This window comes from Emiliania huxleyi (genome assembly GCF_000372725.1).
Source record: "Emiliania huxleyi CCMP1516 unplaced genomic scaffold EMIHUscaffold_5, whole genome shotgun sequence".
Taxonomy (NCBI): domain Eukaryota; phylum Haptophyta; order Isochrysidales; family Noelaerhabdaceae; genus Emiliania; species Emiliania huxleyi.
Genome location: NW_005198244.1, coordinates 30,928 through 46,030, shown reverse-complemented (window position 1 = coordinate 46,030; position 15,103 = coordinate 30,928). Strand labels below are relative to the sequence as shown.

The 15,103-nt window shown below is 65.7% G+C and overlaps 6 protein-coding genes across 6 annotated transcripts; 2 read left to right on the top strand and 4 right to left on the bottom strand.

The window, feature by feature from the left end:
* Positions 1–720: 720 nt before the first annotated feature.
* EMIHUDRAFT_196841 (hypothetical protein) lies at positions 721–1,780 on the bottom strand (the record flags this gene model as incomplete). The annotated part of the gene is made up of 3 exons (XM_005766855.1): positions 721–840; positions 1,024–1,134; positions 1,262–1,780. The coding sequence occupies 3 exons, from the start codon at positions 1,778–1,780 to the stop codon at positions 721–723; spliced, it is 750 nt and encodes a 249-aa protein (XP_005766912.1).
* Positions 1,781–2,587: 807 nt separating this feature from the next.
* Positions 2,588–5,118, top strand: EMIHUDRAFT_96217 (hypothetical protein; the record flags this gene model as incomplete). Its single annotated transcript, XM_005766854.1, has 6 exons — positions 2,588–2,985; positions 3,063–3,117; positions 3,188–3,318; positions 3,416–3,789; positions 3,839–4,143; positions 4,789–5,118. 6 exons carry the CDS (start codon positions 2,588–2,590, stop codon positions 5,116–5,118), a joined length of 1,593 nt encoding a protein of 530 aa, XP_005766911.1.
* Positions 5,119–6,420: 1,302 nt separating this feature from the next.
* Positions 6,421–7,164, bottom strand: EMIHUDRAFT_350114 (hypothetical protein; the record flags this gene model as incomplete). The annotated part of the gene is made up of 3 exons (XM_005766853.1): positions 6,421–6,631; positions 6,702–7,051; positions 7,120–7,164. A coding segment is annotated over one exon (276 nt), but the record flags the coding sequence as incomplete, so codon positions are not given.
* A 275-nt stretch (positions 7,165–7,439) lies between these two features.
* EMIHUDRAFT_196838 (hypothetical protein) lies at positions 7,440–7,760 on the bottom strand (the record flags this gene model as incomplete). Its single annotated transcript, XM_005766852.1, has 1 exon — positions 7,440–7,760. One exon carries the CDS (start codon positions 7,758–7,760, stop codon positions 7,440–7,442), a length of 321 nt encoding a protein of 106 aa, XP_005766909.1.
* A 1,473-nt stretch (positions 7,761–9,233) lies between these two features.
* On the bottom strand, positions 9,234–10,422 carry EMIHUDRAFT_432449 (hypothetical protein; the record flags this gene model as incomplete). The annotated part of the gene is made up of 4 exons (XM_005766851.1): positions 10,122–10,422; positions 9,798–9,917; positions 9,501–9,571; positions 9,234–9,425 (listed from the first exon to the last, which is right to left on the bottom strand). Coding segments are annotated over exons 1-4 (645 nt in total), but the record flags the coding sequence as incomplete, so codon positions are not given.
* A 3,702-nt stretch (positions 10,423–14,124) lies between these two features.
* Positions 14,125–14,682, top strand: EMIHUDRAFT_350107 (hypothetical protein; the record flags this gene model as incomplete). Its single annotated transcript, XM_005766850.1, has 1 exon — positions 14,125–14,682. A coding segment is annotated over one exon (558 nt), but the record flags the coding sequence as incomplete, so codon positions are not given.
* Positions 14,683–15,103: the final 421 nt, after the last annotated feature.

Sequence of the window (15,103 nt, the reverse complement as noted above, 5' to 3'; positions counted from 1 at the left end):
CGAGCCGCCGGCGGTGGCGAGCCGCGTGCTCGCTCCGTCGGCGGCGGCGTCGACACAGAGCAAGGGCGAGAGCACGCTCGCACAGCACTGCAGCGCCAGCTGTGCGGTGCGCGTCTCGTGCACGCAGAGCCTGATCAACTAATTAACTGATTAACTAATCTCAACTAGTTAGTAAGTAGCGCCTCGTGCACGCAGAGCCTCCGGTCGTCTCCTCCCGTGACGAGCAGCTCGCCTGCAGGCTTCAACCAGTCTAACTTAATTAAGTAATCATCCGGTCTCCTCCCGTGACGAGCAGCTCGCCTGCAGGAAGGGTCCGACAAGGGTCCACCAAGAGCCCCCCCACCTTCTCCCCTTCTCAGCAGCGGCTCGCCGGGCACGAAGCGGACAGAGTGCACGGCTCCGCCACCGCTCGACTCCGTCTCCCCGAGGGGCCCTGCAGAGAGGCAGCAGAGAGGCAGCAGAGAGGCAGCCGAGGTGCAGCCGAGGTGCAGCCGAGATGCGAGAGGCAGCAGAGATGCAGCAGAGATGAGCCGAGAAGCAGCCGAGATGCGAGATGCAGCAGAGAGGAGCCGAGAGGCAGCCGAGATGCGAGATGCAGCCGAGGTGCAGCCGAGGTGCAGTCGAGGTGCAGTCGAGGTGCAGTCGAGATGCAGCCGAGGACAGCCGAGATCTCGGGGCTCACCTCGGCCGAGCTGCCTCAGATCCCACAGCTAATTAACATTAACGAATGGGCTCACCTCGGCCGAGCTGCCTCAGATCCCACAGCAGCACTCCCCCCGCGCGGTCGGAGCAGGCGAGCAGCGGGGAGGTCGGCGAGATGGCGGTGGCGAGGGCGGGCGCCTGAGTGCCATTAAAGATGACCCCGAGATGAGCTGAGGGTACCCGAGATGAGCTGAGAGGACCCTAGATGACCCGAGAGTACCCCAGAGTACCCGAGAGTACCCGAGAGTACCCGAGAGTACCCAAGATGGCCCGAGGTGGCCCGAGGGGGGCGGTGGCGAGGGAGGGCGCCTCGTTCGACACGCAGAGCGTGGCGAGCTCCTGCAGCGTCTCGGAGTCGAGCAGCCGCAGAGAGCCGTCCGACAGAGCGGCGGAGAGGATGCGGCCGCGCGCAGCGATCGAAAAGACAAACGCCTTTCGGTCCGGGTTGCGCAAGCCGCCTGTCCGGCAGGGAGGTGCGCAGACTGGGCTGCCGGACGCGCGGGAAGCGGCGCGCCTCGCAGCAAGGGCGGGTGGGGACGTGTCTCGGAAGTGTCCGCACGCCAAAGTGGACTCCGCTCTCTGTCGCGGTGAAGGCGGCGAGGGAGGTGCGCGTCGCCCGGTTGAGGTCCCAGAGCTGCACCGTCTCGCCCGCGCCGGCGGCGAGCAGTCCCTCCTCCGAGAGCACCTCCAGCCCATACACCTCGTCCTCTCTCGCCGCCTGCAGCGTCGCGCTCGTCTGGCCGCTCGAGGCATCGCGCACGCAGATCGCGCCCTCCGCGCTGCCGGTCAGCACGTGCTCGCCGTCGGGGTGCCAGCACACGCGCATGAGCTCGGTGCCGGGCAGGCGGACGTGCCTGCGCGCGCCGCCATCGAAGGTCCAGACAGAGCCGCCCTTCTCGCCGACCGCCGCGATGCGGAGCGGCTGTGAGGACGAGAGGTCTTTGACCGAGGCTTGCAGGTCAAAGACGCGGCCGTTGTGTCCCGCGAGCTTGTCCTCCTTCCGGAGGGTGAGGGCCGGCGCTGGATCGCTGCTCGAAGTGGGCACCGAACTGGGAACCAGGTGGCCGCGCCGCGCCATTTGCTCACCTTCGCGCGGCAGTTCGTGAAAGAACTCTTCTCGCGCCAGGGCAGCGGGTGGGCGCGCGGTGCGGCGTGGCGTGTGAGTGTGTGCGACTGCAACGACGGACCGCTCGCAAGGGACCATTGGGTTTGTACTATTAACAACGAAGGCGCTCTCAAAAAAAGAAAAGGTTGCTGCGTCCCCGGCCCTGGATGTGCGGTTAATGACTAGCGTCCACCCATACCGCGTTGGTGTCCCAGTCGTTGGTCGGACTGTGTTTCGCCTTCCCATCAATCAATCAATAATGACTGCACTCCAAGTGCTCCAAGTGCTTTGGCGCATCAAAGTGTGTGGAAGTTCGCTCAGGATGCGTCGGCGGTACACCTGTGCAGATGTTGCACGACGACTCATAATGAATGATGGGCTTGCCCATCCCGGAGTGGTTCGATCCCACATGAATCCGAGACGGTGATGGGTGCGTCTCGGTGGTCTCAGACCCAGTGAGGCAGTGCATCAGACTAATCCCGGATCCTGCTGAACAAGCTCCTCTTGTAGCTCGATCGGTCACACCGCCATCGCCGTCGGGGAGAGGGGGGACGACACTGCTTCAGCAGCGTGCACCTCGATCCTGTACCGTGTTTGTTATGACCCCCCCCCATGAACACCCCAGTGAGGGTGGGCGAGACGATCGAGGGGTCCCGTACCATGCGGAACCGACCCTATCCAGTGCTCAAGTTCCCCGCAGAAAGCAATAATCGAACTTCATAAGCCTGGTCCGTCGGAGACGTCGCATCGATTCGTGGCGATCGCCCGACTCGGGGCGTCATGCGAGGCAGAGCACCCTTGTGGGTGCTGTTCATCGGCCTTGCCTCTCATTGTTTGGTGCGGGGAGATGACAAGGTCTCGGACATCTCGCGCTTGCAACTAGCTGCCGAGGTCGAGAAGGCCGCGCAGGCTGCGCAGATTATTGAACGCATGAACGCTAAGATGTTGGAGATGGAGTCAAAGATGGAGCAGCGGGCTGCGGCCCGGGCGGCGGAGGCCAGGGCGCTGAAGAAGCAGTTGGCGGCCCAGGCTACAGAACTCGGTCAACTCAAAGCGACCGGGCGCGAAATACGACGACGCACCGAGGCAGTTGATTGTGATGCCGTTGTCGAGGGCATCAAAGATCCGCACCTGTCGTTCGCTCGCGGGGGGCGCGCCGACTTTCGCGGTCGCAGCGGGTGTGATCGCCGCGTGATCAACCCTTCGCCCCGCTGCCCGCATGCTCGCAGGGTGATGTGCTGCTTGCCCCACGCAGGCTGATGTACTGCTTCCACAGCTCCCCGTTCTTTGCCATCAACATCAAGACTGAGGTTTGCGCTGAGGTCCATGGCCGCGAATGAAGCTCCAGTAGGCTTCACCCAGCCGCTCTGCCCCTCGCAGGATGCCACCTTCACGCTCCACGACGGCAGGCTGACTGTGGACGGCTCCTTCATCACCGAGGCGCACTTCATCGCAAAGGGGCGAAAGGAGGGCGAGCTCGTCCACGCAGTCTTCCGCGCCAACGAGCTCAAGTGCGCGCTCTCAGAGGGGATTAGTCCGAGGCAGCCCCGCTGACATGTCCATGCACATGTATGGTTGCATGTGCATGTTGTGCATGTTGTCCCGTAGCGAGTTCAACACAGGGAAAAACATGATCACCGGCCTCTGCGGCGAGCGCAACTTCTTCTTGGGCCCAGGCCGGTCCTACTCCTGCGGCACCCTCATCGTCGAGACGAAGCACGCCAGCGCCACCTTCACCACCCCAGAGTGGCAGGCGACTGCGCGGGGCAATCACGTCTACGGCCGCATCGCGGGCCCAGAGCACCGCATCGACCTCTCCCTTCGCGCCACTGCGCCAGTCACGCTCGGGCAGACGCACGGCGCGCCGAGCCCCTCGCGCCTAGCCCCTCGCGTCGCCGCACTGCCACCGCTTGCGGCCTGCCCATCCGTGACGCGTGCTTCGCACACACGCCTGGCACATTCATCGCTCAGCGTTTTCTTCGGTCCCATCACCCCCCCCCCCCCTCTCCCACTTGAAATGGCGTCTCGCAGGCCTCGTCGGGCAGAGCTTCTCGTCGTCCGGGCCGCGCAATGGCAAGCGCGACCTTTACCCCACCGAGGGGCGCTTCCGCACATCGGCGATGGCTGAGGGCGCCATCGAGGGCGCCGCCAAGGACTATGAGCTGCCTTCTGGCGATTCGGTCGCGTTTGCCTTTTCTCGCTTCTACAGCAAGAGGCCGGCCGCCGGGGGGCTTCTTGCCGCCGGCGAGGCCTCGACGGTGGATGACGGTGACGACAAGGGCGGCGGACCGGGGGCCGAGGCTGCGTTCGGCCACCCCGCGCGGCGCTTGTCCGAGGTGGATTGTAACAGCGACGGCTCCCCCGACGCCGAGGAGGGCACGGGCGATTCGGACAGCGACGGCATCCCCGACGCCAACGACCCCGACTCGGATGGCGATGGCATCCCCGACGCCGAGGAGGGCACGGGCGATTCGGACAGTGACGGCATCCCCGACGCCACCGACCCCGACTCGGACGGCGATAGCATCCCCGACGCCGAGGAGGGCACCGTCGACACGGACAGCGACGGCATCCCCGACGCCACCGACCCCAACGTCTACCCCTGCCAAGAAGGTTATCCACGACCAACCTGCCCCCCGGACTTACAATGTTGCCCCAGCTTCGGGCGCTGCTGGCGCGGACATGGACGTGAAGGTGATGAAGTGAAGTATTTTGATGATCACAGTCGAAGCAACGGATCGTCTCCCATAACGTGACGTGCTTATCGCTAAACCCACCGATTTCATTGCCAATTTTCAGCTTTCCGTATGATCCCACGGTAATCGTCTTGCCCCCAAAGTGCATCTTCTGTCGCCACGGAGGGGTCCCCTCGGGTCCCGAGGCTCCAGACGGACCTCAGCGCCAGCCTCAGATCCGTGCGATCGACCGTCGCGCAGGCCGAGCACTCCTCCTTGTCGGCGGCCGCATCGCTACTACAGTAGTCGGCAGGCAGCCCCATCATGTTGGCGCGCACCATCATGATCGCTCCGGTGACCGTGGCCCTTCTGGCCCCGCCAGAGGACCCCCGCCACCTCTCCGGCGCCCTTGCGAGCGCGGCCCACACGCTGCCCGGCGCGCCCTCGCAGATCGCGTCCCAGTCCATGACTGGGAAGCTGTCCACTCCTGTGTGGCATGGGCTGCCCGAGGTCTCGCCAGCCAGCCTGCGTGTCGACCATGCCGCTAGTCTGGAGCGGCTCATCCTCAGTGGGTTGCGGTCCCCCGGGTACGCCTGCCACACCCGGCCTCGCTCTCCGCGCTTGGGAACCTGGTAGAACACCCTCGTTCCCCTCTGATCATGGAGCCCTCCGCTGTATTCCTCCACCAGCTGCTGCAGGTCCCTCGGCTGCGTGGCGAGGTACGCATTGGCGATGGTGTCCGCATAGTGATTGCCGTACACCCCCCGGTGCGCTCGGACCCACATGAATTCCACTCGCTCGGCGCGGTCGTTGCAGAGTTCAACAATCCGCTCGAGCAGCTGCCGCCGGTGCATTGTTCGCAGAGCCCGCAGTGATCGCGCCCTTCTCGCCGCCTCTATCATGACGAGGGTACTGCTGGAGTCCACCAGAACAAGAGCCCTTACCTTGGCATCCCGCCCGCGGGCGCGGCGCACCGTCCTGGCCAGGTACGCATACACCGCCGTGGTCTCCGCGTCCTGCACTGTGGCACCCGACGGAAGCGCGCCCCCGTGCACATCCGCCCCACGAAAGCCCGTCCCTGTCGCGTATATCCCAAACGCAACTCGGGCAGGCTCCTCCCTTGTTGCCGGTTGCAGACTCCCGTCGGTGAAGGCCACGTCGGTGTACCGGATCCTTGCGTGCCTTTTTCATACGAATGGGCGGGCGGGGGACCAGGTCCTCGGGAGGCGGCCGCATGGCAATCCCCTCGCACTCCGCCGCCCATTCGTAGAGGCCTGCGAGCGTCTCTGCGTCCCCGCCCTCGCCGACCCCGGTCAGGGGCGGGATCCGGTACGCCGGCATTCGCAGGATGTCCCGTCCGACGCGCCCGCCGGCCAGGAGCGCGACGCGCGCCTCCCCGGCGGCGCTTGTCAGTGTTCGACGGGCGCTGCTTAGCTCGGACCTGGACACCAGCGCCCGGTATGGATGGACGCGAGACAGATGATGACGACACGCACGAGCGACACACAGACACACACAAGCTCACGAGACACTCAGCCAGCTGGGCTGCCACACATCACGAGTAAGCGTACGGCACTACGCCACTCGCGGCAACGTCCCCCCCCCCCGTCCGTCGCCCCCCAGCACCCAAGGTGCCACGGGCACAAACAAGAGCAGGAACAACACAAACAGGCGACAGGGCACGCGACGTTTGAGACTAAAGCCGTACTAGAGCACGCTGCTCCGCCTCTAGCAAACTCGCCGGGCCGGCGAGGCACGCGATATTTCTCGGACGGTTGTCTCGCGGGGGACGCCGGGACGCGGGGCGATGTGTCGTGTCCGGGGGTTCACAGGTGCACAGCGCCGGGGCACGCCCGGTCGGCGCGCCCGCGCCTCGCTCCAGCCTCCACATGAAGTCCATGGACCACACATGCAGATGCTCTCAATTCTCTCATAAACGAGCTTAAAAGACTCTGACTCAAAAGCAAGGAAAAAGACGAGAGACACGGACAACGCGTCTCCCGCCTCCACCGATATAATACTAACACCGTGCTCGACCGCCCGCTCGTCACAGCATCCCCTGCGCGTCCAGCAGCGCGACGTACTCGACGAGAGCGCGCGGCCCTCGCGCGGCGGCGGCGCTGGCGGCCGCCATCGTCGCCGCGATCGCCTCCTGCGTCTCCGCGCCTAAAGGAGAGAGGAGGGGGTTGTGCACCAAAGAGAAGGCTGCGAATGATCGCCTCCTCCTCCCCCGCGCCTCCTCCTCCGAGCGGCAGCAGCGCCGGCAGCTGCGCCGGAGAGGCGGCCGAGCGGGGCGGGGAGGCGCTGCTGGCGGCGAGGCCTGCGGCGGGCGAGGCGGGGCGGGGCCCTCGCACCACTCCCCTCCCTCCCGCCGCCGCCGCCCTGCGCTGCCGCATCCCCAACGGAAGAGCGGTCGGCGGGTGCTCGGCCCGCGCCCCCTCCCTCGGCCTCTGCGCTGCGGCGGCGTCGGCAGCCGCCGAGAGGGAGGGGTGCTCGGAGGGGGCGGGGTCGGAGAGGTTGCCGTTGGAGGAGGCGGGGCTGATGCCGCGCGAGGCGGGCGAGGCGGCACCTACAGCCTCGGACCATCTCGGCTCATCTCATCTCATCTCGGCCGATCTCGCGACGCCGCAGCGAAGCCGCGAGACGGCGCCTCCCCCGCCCGAGAAGCCCGCTGTCGCTGTCGCCGCCGTTGGCGAGGTAGAGACGGGCGGCGGTGCAACCGACGCGGGCCGCGAGGGGGTGCCTGGCCGGCGGGCAATCTCGCGTCATCTCGAGCCATCTCGCGCCATCTCGGGGTCGCGAGGGGAGTGCCTGGCCGGCTGGCAGCCTTAACAGCCGTCGAGCTCGAACCGGGCTTGCCGAGGTGTGAACAGGAGCTGCCCAGTTGTGAACAAGACCTGCCCAACGCGGCGGCGGCGGCGGCTCGCTCTCGCGCTGCGAGGGCGGCGTGGCGCTGCCTAACACCGACAGCCTCGCCGGCCTCTCGCCGACCTCTCGCCGGGGCGCGGTGCAAAAGGCGCGGCGCGGCGCTGCCTTTCGCCCGAGACCTTCTGCGAGCTGCCCACGTCGAGCCGGAGCCGGCGGCGGTGCGAGAAGAGAGTGGCGGAGGCGACGAGGCTCGCGGCGGTGAGTGCGGCCGAGCTGAGGAAGAGCGTGTCGAACCAGTGGTGCAGGAAGGCGAAGCCCAGCCCACCCACCGCAGACTCGATCCCGCCCCGGTGGCGCGACGGGAGGGACGCACGCACGAGCAGCACGCTCGAGAAGAAGTAGAAGCCCATCACCTGACGAGATCACGCGAGGTCGCACGAGATTGCCCGAGATTGCTCGAGGAGAAGCAGAGGCCCGTCACGTGAGCCGCGGTGCAACCGAGTGCGTCTGCGAACGAAGCCCCGCCTGCGTCGCCTCCTCTCGTGAATGATGAATCATCTCGTTACTGATGAATGATTCCTTTAACGAAGCCCCGCCTGCGTCGCCTCCGCCTCCTCTGCCCCTCGGCGACGGGGGACTCAGCGACCTGTCGAGATGTGCCGAGATGTGCCGAGATGTGCCGAGATGTGCCGAGGTGTAGCCGAGATGTGCCGAGATGTGCCGAGGTGTAGCCGAGATGTGTCGAGGTGTAGCCGAGGTGTGCCGAGATGTGCCGAGGTGTCTCGAATCTCCTGCGTGGGAGATAGAGCCGAGATAGCTCCGAGAGAGGCCTGCTCCGCATGACAGCGAGGTGGCGGTTGCCTGGAGGAGACCCGGTCAGTCAGAAGCCAGTCAGTCAGGGAGGGAGGTGCCGCCCGCATCACACCGGCGGGATCACACCGGGGGGGCGGGTGCCCTGCAGCAGCGGGTGCAGAGTAGGAAGTGTCTAGGGAGTGTCTGGGAAGTGTCTAGGGAGTGTCTAGGGAGTGTCTAGGAAGTGGCTGCCCTGCAGCAGCGTGTGCAGCGCCGCCAGCAGCGCTCGCTCCGTCGCGCGCAGCTCCGCCTCCCCCACCGGCCTCAGCTTGCGGGAGAGGGCTGCGGCGGGCGCAGAGACGGCGCCGGTGCCAGACATCACCGCGGTGACGGCGACGCCGATGATGCCTGGCAGCGGGACGTGTCGTGTGGACGTGTCGTGGACGTGTCGTGGACGTGTCGTGGGCGTGTCGTGGGCGTCTCTCTCTCTCTCTCTCTGTCTCTGTCTCTCTCTGTCTCTCTCTCTCTCTCTCTGTCTCTGTCTCTGTCTCTATCTCTCCTCTCTCTCTCTCTCTCTCTCGCCCTCTCCCTCTCCCTCTCTCTCTCTGTCTCTGTCTCTCTCTGTCTGTCTCTCGGTTGCGTCTCGGCCACATCATGGCTGTATCTCGGCTGCACCTCGGCTGCACCTCGGCCGTACCTCGGCTGCACCTCGGCTGCACCTCGGCTGCACCTCGGCTGTACCTCGGCTGTACCTCGGCTGCCTCTCGGCTGTACCTCGGCTGCACCTCGGCTGTACCTCGGCTGTACCTCGGCTGTAGCTGCACCTCGGCTGTACCTCGGCTGCACCTCGGCTGCCTCTCGGCTGCCTCTCTCGGCTGTCTCTGCGCCGGCTCGGTTGAGGCAGAGGTGCAGGACGGCGGAGAGGGAGTCAGAGGCGACGACGGCGCTGTCGTCCACCTGCGAGATACAGCCGAGATTGCGCCGAGGTTCAGCCGAGATCTCGCCGCGGCTGAGACACGTCCGAGAGGGCAGCAGGAGCGTGGAGAGAGAAGGGAAGCTGCGGCCGTGGGTGTGCGAGGCTGCTCCGAGGTGGTGCGGGGCGTCCGGTACTTGTCTCTGTGTCTGTCTCTGTGTCTGAAGGCTGCTCGAGGAGTGCGTGTCTGCTGCGCCGGTCTGTGAAAGGAAGGGCTGAGAACTGCTCCTGACTCGCTCGCCGGAAAGGGGTCCCCGATGCGGTAAAAGGCGTACAGCCAGGCGAGCAGAGGAGGGGCGGCGAGGCCGACCTGTCCACACACCGCCCGCTGTGTGACGGGAGGCGCCCGTGCGCATCGGTCGGCGGACAGGGCGGCGAGGCGCACCTGAAGAGGAGGCTAGAAGAGGCAGTCAGCAGGGCGGTGAATTGTTGGCTGGTGAGTCCGTTGGGAGTGGGGTGGAGAGCAGGGGCGGCGAGGCGCACCTGAAGAGGAGGCTAGAAGAGGCAGTCAGCAGGGCGGTGAATTGTTGGCTGGTGAGTCAGTTGGGAGGAGTGGGGTGGAGAGCAGGGGCGGCGAGGCGCACCTGAAGAGGAGGCTAGAAGAGGCAGTCAGCAGGGCGGTGAATTGTTGGCTGGTGAGTCAGTTGGGAGTGGGGTGGAGAGCAGGGGCGGCGAGGCGCACGGCGCGGGAGACGGAGACGCCGGTGGTTCGCCGCAGCAGCAGCGCGATCTGCGCGAGCGGCAGCCAGAGCACGAGCAGGGAGAGGTGCGCTAGAAGAGAGGCTCGCCACAGCGCGGCGCGCTGTCAGAGAGGCGCGCCGTGGACGCGTCAGATCGCGAGGTCTCGAGGGTCGTCGCGTGGGCGTGGCGGCGCGTGGACAGGCACAGGGAGGCTATCGTTCAGCCGTGGGTACGCAAAAGGTGTGGGCAGCGCGGCAACGTTCATGGGCAGAGGTGCGAGATGTTTGAGCGAGGCGGACTTGGCGGCAACTCGGAGAAGTGTCACCGTTGTGGCGGAGAGGAGCTCGCCGACGTCGAGCAGGACGAGGAGGAGGAGGCACAGCGACAGCGAGAAGGAGCACGCGAAGAGACGGCGCGGCAGCGCTAGCGCCCTCACTCGCATCGGGTAAAGCAGCGAGCCTGCGACATAGAGCGGCAGCAGGCAAAAGGCGGCGAAGCCGACGAGCTCTCGCAAGGTGCTACTGGCGGCGCCGCTGCTGTCGCCGCCGGAGGAGCCGCTGCTGCCAGCGGCTGAATCGGGGGCGTCCATGGCGGCCGGCGCGAACAATTAACGATGGCGGGCCAGCCAGTTTCGAAAAAAACATCGAAGGCTAAGCTCAAAAAACCTCCCCGAAAAAAAGGGTTTAATATAACAAAATAAAAGTTTTCAAAAGGGGCGCAAGTTACGCGGCGAGGGAAAAGGGAGCAAAGAGGGGCAGCAAAAGGGACAAAAGGGACGCAGTGACGCCAGCGGCTGGCAGCGGTGGTCAGGGCGACCAAGCCGGCGATCGCGCTACACTCAGAGACAGCGGTTGGTCGGCGTGCGGGGTCGCTGTCCAGTGTCCACCCAACACGACTCAGAGGTGCATGGCCGAGGCGTCCGAGGCACCGAAGGCAGAAGCCTGGGACGTAAGCACAGAGAAAGGTCACTGCCGCTGGCCATCCCGGAACCGGCACGCGTCGCAGACGGGAGGCTCGGCAGGAGCGTTCCGATGGCGAAAGGAGAAGCACACCAGGCGGGCAACCTCCAGGCCGCGTGCATATGGAGACGGGCCGTTGGCCGTGCCATCACAACTTGTAATAGAGGTCGGGTTCGAAGGTGGCGTGTGGCGCCAGGCGAGCACCACAGGAGGCCGGCCGGAAAGCTATCGGGCTGAAGTCCAAGCTCGGGCTTGACAACGGACATGGCGAGCGCATGCAAAGGCAAGGAATGCGTACGGCCGGGCCAGCTGCATGGCTGTGGCGGGCGGGGATTGGCGAGCTGAAAGGAGTGGCAAGCAGCAGCAAGCCTCTCACCCTGCTAGTGCACCCCGGAGGGCCGCACACTCCAAAAAGCACTCTCTGATGGGCGGTCTGTGACAGCATGACAGATCTTCCATGCATAAGGAGAGCTCAAAGCGCTTGCGCGCCATGCACACACACACATGGTGAAGACGGCGCCGGTGACTGCCCAGTGTTGAGCTGGTGTTGAGTGAGCGCAGGTTGGATTGTTGTCGTGTGTGCGGCAGCAGGAAGGTAAGGTACGAGGAGCTCAAAGCGAGTTGAGAGTTGCGATGCTTAAAAGAGGCTTGTGTGGAGGTCGCCAAATACCGCAGCAAACTGAGCGTGGACGCGCTGTGGGTGAGGCTCCCGGGTTAAAACAGAGGTCTGGGCAACGCGCCGGGAAGTGAGAAAAGAATTTGACCAGCGCTCGAGGCTCGTAGGCTGCACGCCGCAAGGCATGCTCGCCGCAAGGTGTATGTATGTATGTAGGAAGGTGAAGAACAAAGGTGTAACGCGATAGGCTAGCAGCAGAGTAACAGCAAAAGAGATTCTCCAGGGTGCGAGCACAAGAGGTCGGCCACGTGTGTAAGAGACAAGGACGAACGTAGCCAAGGGCAAACATACCCAGAAGCGAGCACGCGATTGAAACAGGCGATGGCCAAGACGAACAAGTACTACCCGGTTCGCGCGCCGGCGGCCGCCGTTAAGCAGGGGCGTAACCGTGGCCCCACTGTGACGCAGAGGCGCATAGTTGAAGCAGCGGAGGCCGACAAGACAAGGGCCGCCACGCGGGCGGCGAGGGCGGCCAAGGCGCCGTCAAAGGCACAGCAGCTCCTACAAGGGCTGCTCACGATGGCGTCAGCCACAGCCGGGAACGTGTATGGGCGCGTGAAGATGCACTCGACGCCAAAGCCTGTTGACGGCTCCGGAACCGGGCAGGATCGCGCCAGCAGCCTCCAGTCGAAGGCGTGGTGCAGGCGGTCGGTCCACATCAACGGGCTGGGACCGAGCGGCAACGCGGCGCTGGACGAGCTGCCCGGACGCGAGGCGTACGCGGCAAACGATAGCGGCGCCGCGGCTCAGCACGAGGCCGACTTTATCGAGTACTTCGATGCTAACATCGAGGACGCTGCCGCGGAGGTACGGTCAATGGACTATCGCGACCGAAAGGTCGGACACTTTGGGAACTGGTTGAGCCGCGTTGGGCACGGAGACTTCATGCATTGGGTGAGGGAAGAAGGAACACAGCTCTTCAGGTTGGAGCCGATCTATGAGGAGGTGCCGCAGAATCACTGCGATGAGGAGTCGACCTTGAGTGCGGAGATGCCTCCAATGCCTCGTGTGCCGAGCCCGGTGGCGATCATGGAGTGGGCAGTGAAGCAGGCGACAGGGCATGAATCCATCAAAAAGGGCGGGGATGCGGAGTATATGAATGGGCCGTGGTACAAGAGCCGCGGGGGCGAGCGCATCGGCGATATCTACAAGCGTTCGGCAAAGAAGCGGGCCAAGGCGTCGACCAAGTACGCGTATGTGACGATTGAGCAAAACATCAGTGCGGTGCGGAAGTGGTACGACTGGGTGCTGCGAGACACTAAGGTGGCGAATCCTGCACGCAACTACCGGTTGCAAAGGCTCCAAAAGACGCTGGCGAAGCGCCTGACCCGCCACCGGCAGGGAAGGGCTGTGTAAGAAGCCGATCCCCGTAGTTCGCCCCGCTCCTCCCCATCGGGCCGCATGAGCGGCCACGCCTCGCAGATTCGTTTTCGCACACACACACACGCACACACACACACACACACACACACACAGTCGTTTTCTTAAAACCCGAAAGGAAGAAAAACTGCCCCATATTGCATATGCCCTGCCCAAACCACACTGCCGCTCGCGAGGTCTCGGAGAAACTTAGGGTACATGCACATATGCACGCCAAGCGAGCCCGCTCGGACAGCGGCGGAGGCAACGACGAAGAGGGCAAGGTTGTGCCGGTCGCGGACGGCTTCGAGGCGCCCCTCTTTGGAGCGCGCACCGTCGGCCAGGTCACCACGCTGCCGCTCCAGGGCGAGGACGGCCCTCCGGCACCGTACGACCTGCGCGGCGGAGCGAGCGATCGCGCAGGCGCCTGGTACGTAGCGGCTAAGGACTCGTTGCTGCACGTGTCGGCGGCCGGGCGCGTGCGTAGCGTAGCAACCTGCGAGGGCGATGGCAGCCTCTTCCGCGGCGTCGCCCTGAGCCCGGACGGCGCGCTGTTCGTGGCGGACCTCAACAACCACAAGATCCGGCGGGTTGAGGTGGCGACGGGCGCGGTGACTACGGTCGCGGGCAGCGGCACCGAGGGCGGCTCCGATGGCGTGGGCGAAGCGGCGGAGTTCCACAACCCAGTCCGCATCACCATCAGCCCGGACGGCAGCGCGTTGTTCGTGGCGGACCTCAACAACCACAAGATCCGGCGGGTTGAGGCGGCGACGGGCGCGGTGACTACGGTCGCGGGCAGCGGCACCGAGGGCGGCTCCGATGGCGTGGGCGAAGCGGCGGAGTTCCACAACCCAGTCGGCATCACCATCAGCCCGGACGGCGGCGCGCTGTTTGTGGCGGACCATGACAACAACAAGATCCGGCGGGTGGAGGTGGCGACGGGCGCGGTGACCACGCTCGCGGGCAGCGGCGCTCAGGGCAGCGCTGACGGCGTGGGAGGCGCGGCGGAGTTCTCCGGCCCATGCGGCGTCGCCATCAGCCCGGACGGCGGCGCGCTGTTTGTGGCGGACCCCAACAACCACAAGATCCGGCGGGTGGAGGTGGCGACGGGCGCGGTGACTACGGTCGCCGGCAGCGGCACCGAGGGCGGCTCCGACGGCGTGGGCGGCGCGGCGCAATTCCAATACCCCCTCGACGTCGCCATCAGCGCGGACGGTAGCACGGTTCTGGTCCGCACAAATGATTCGGCTCTCTGGCAGGTTTGCGTGGCTGTTCCTCCTCCGCCTCCCTCCTTTGCGCCGCTCGTGGTGCCTCCCTCCACCTTCTTTGCCGACATGAAGAAGACGCGGGGTGATGCCACCCTCCCCACCGGCCTGGTCACCTTCGTCGTCGGCAAGGAGGAGCAGCGCCTCGAGCACGTGAGCAAGAACCTGCTCTGCGTGCGGTCCGAGTACTATGGGAAGATGTTTGGCATCGGCATGAAGGAGCGCGACGCCGCCTCAATCACGGTGCCCAACACGGACCTCGCCAGCTTCACCGCCTTCATCGACTACCTCTGCACCGACCAGCTCGACCTCGGCGAGGGGGAGGGCGAGCAGGCGCGGCGCGCGCTCGTGCTGCAGGAGCTGGCGCAGATGTACCAGGTGCCGCGCCTCGAGCTGCTCTGCGCGCAGGCGCTGCATGAGCGCGTCGGGCCGGCGACCGCCGTGCCGCTGCTCGAGGCGGCGCACACGACGGGCGACGGGCGGCTCCTCGCGCAGTGCCGCCGCTTCGTGGCTGACCACGCCGCCGAGGTGCGGGCGAGCGGCGGCGTGGAGCAGCTGCGCGACCTGGGCGTGGCCAAGGGGCTGCTCGGCGACGCGCTCGACCAGGTGGCGGAGCTCAAGGGGACGGTGGCGGAGCTGAAGGGGGCACGCGACTGAGGGCTGAGTAGCCAGCTCGAATGGCGGAGGGCTGAGGGTTCGGACGGCAGATAGCCGAGAGCGGCCCGATCCACGCTCGCCACACACGTGGGCCAGTCCCCAGTCGTGGCAGGTGCGAGGTGGTTCGTACCACAGGTACTGCGGTGGGTAAGTCCCAGAAGGACGGGTTCTAGTAATGGTACGTTGTGCGCGTCACAGCCCCACTCACACGACGATCGAGAAAATTTCCATCACGAGAGACGCGATCGTTGTCCGTTGTGATAACACACGCCCCGCCTGGTAGACTCACCGCCTCCCCTTCTTCCCCTTCGCGCCACCCTTCGCGCCGCCCTTCGCGCCGCGGCCCTTGCCGCCGCCACCCTTTCCACCTTTGCCCTTGCCGCCGCCGCCC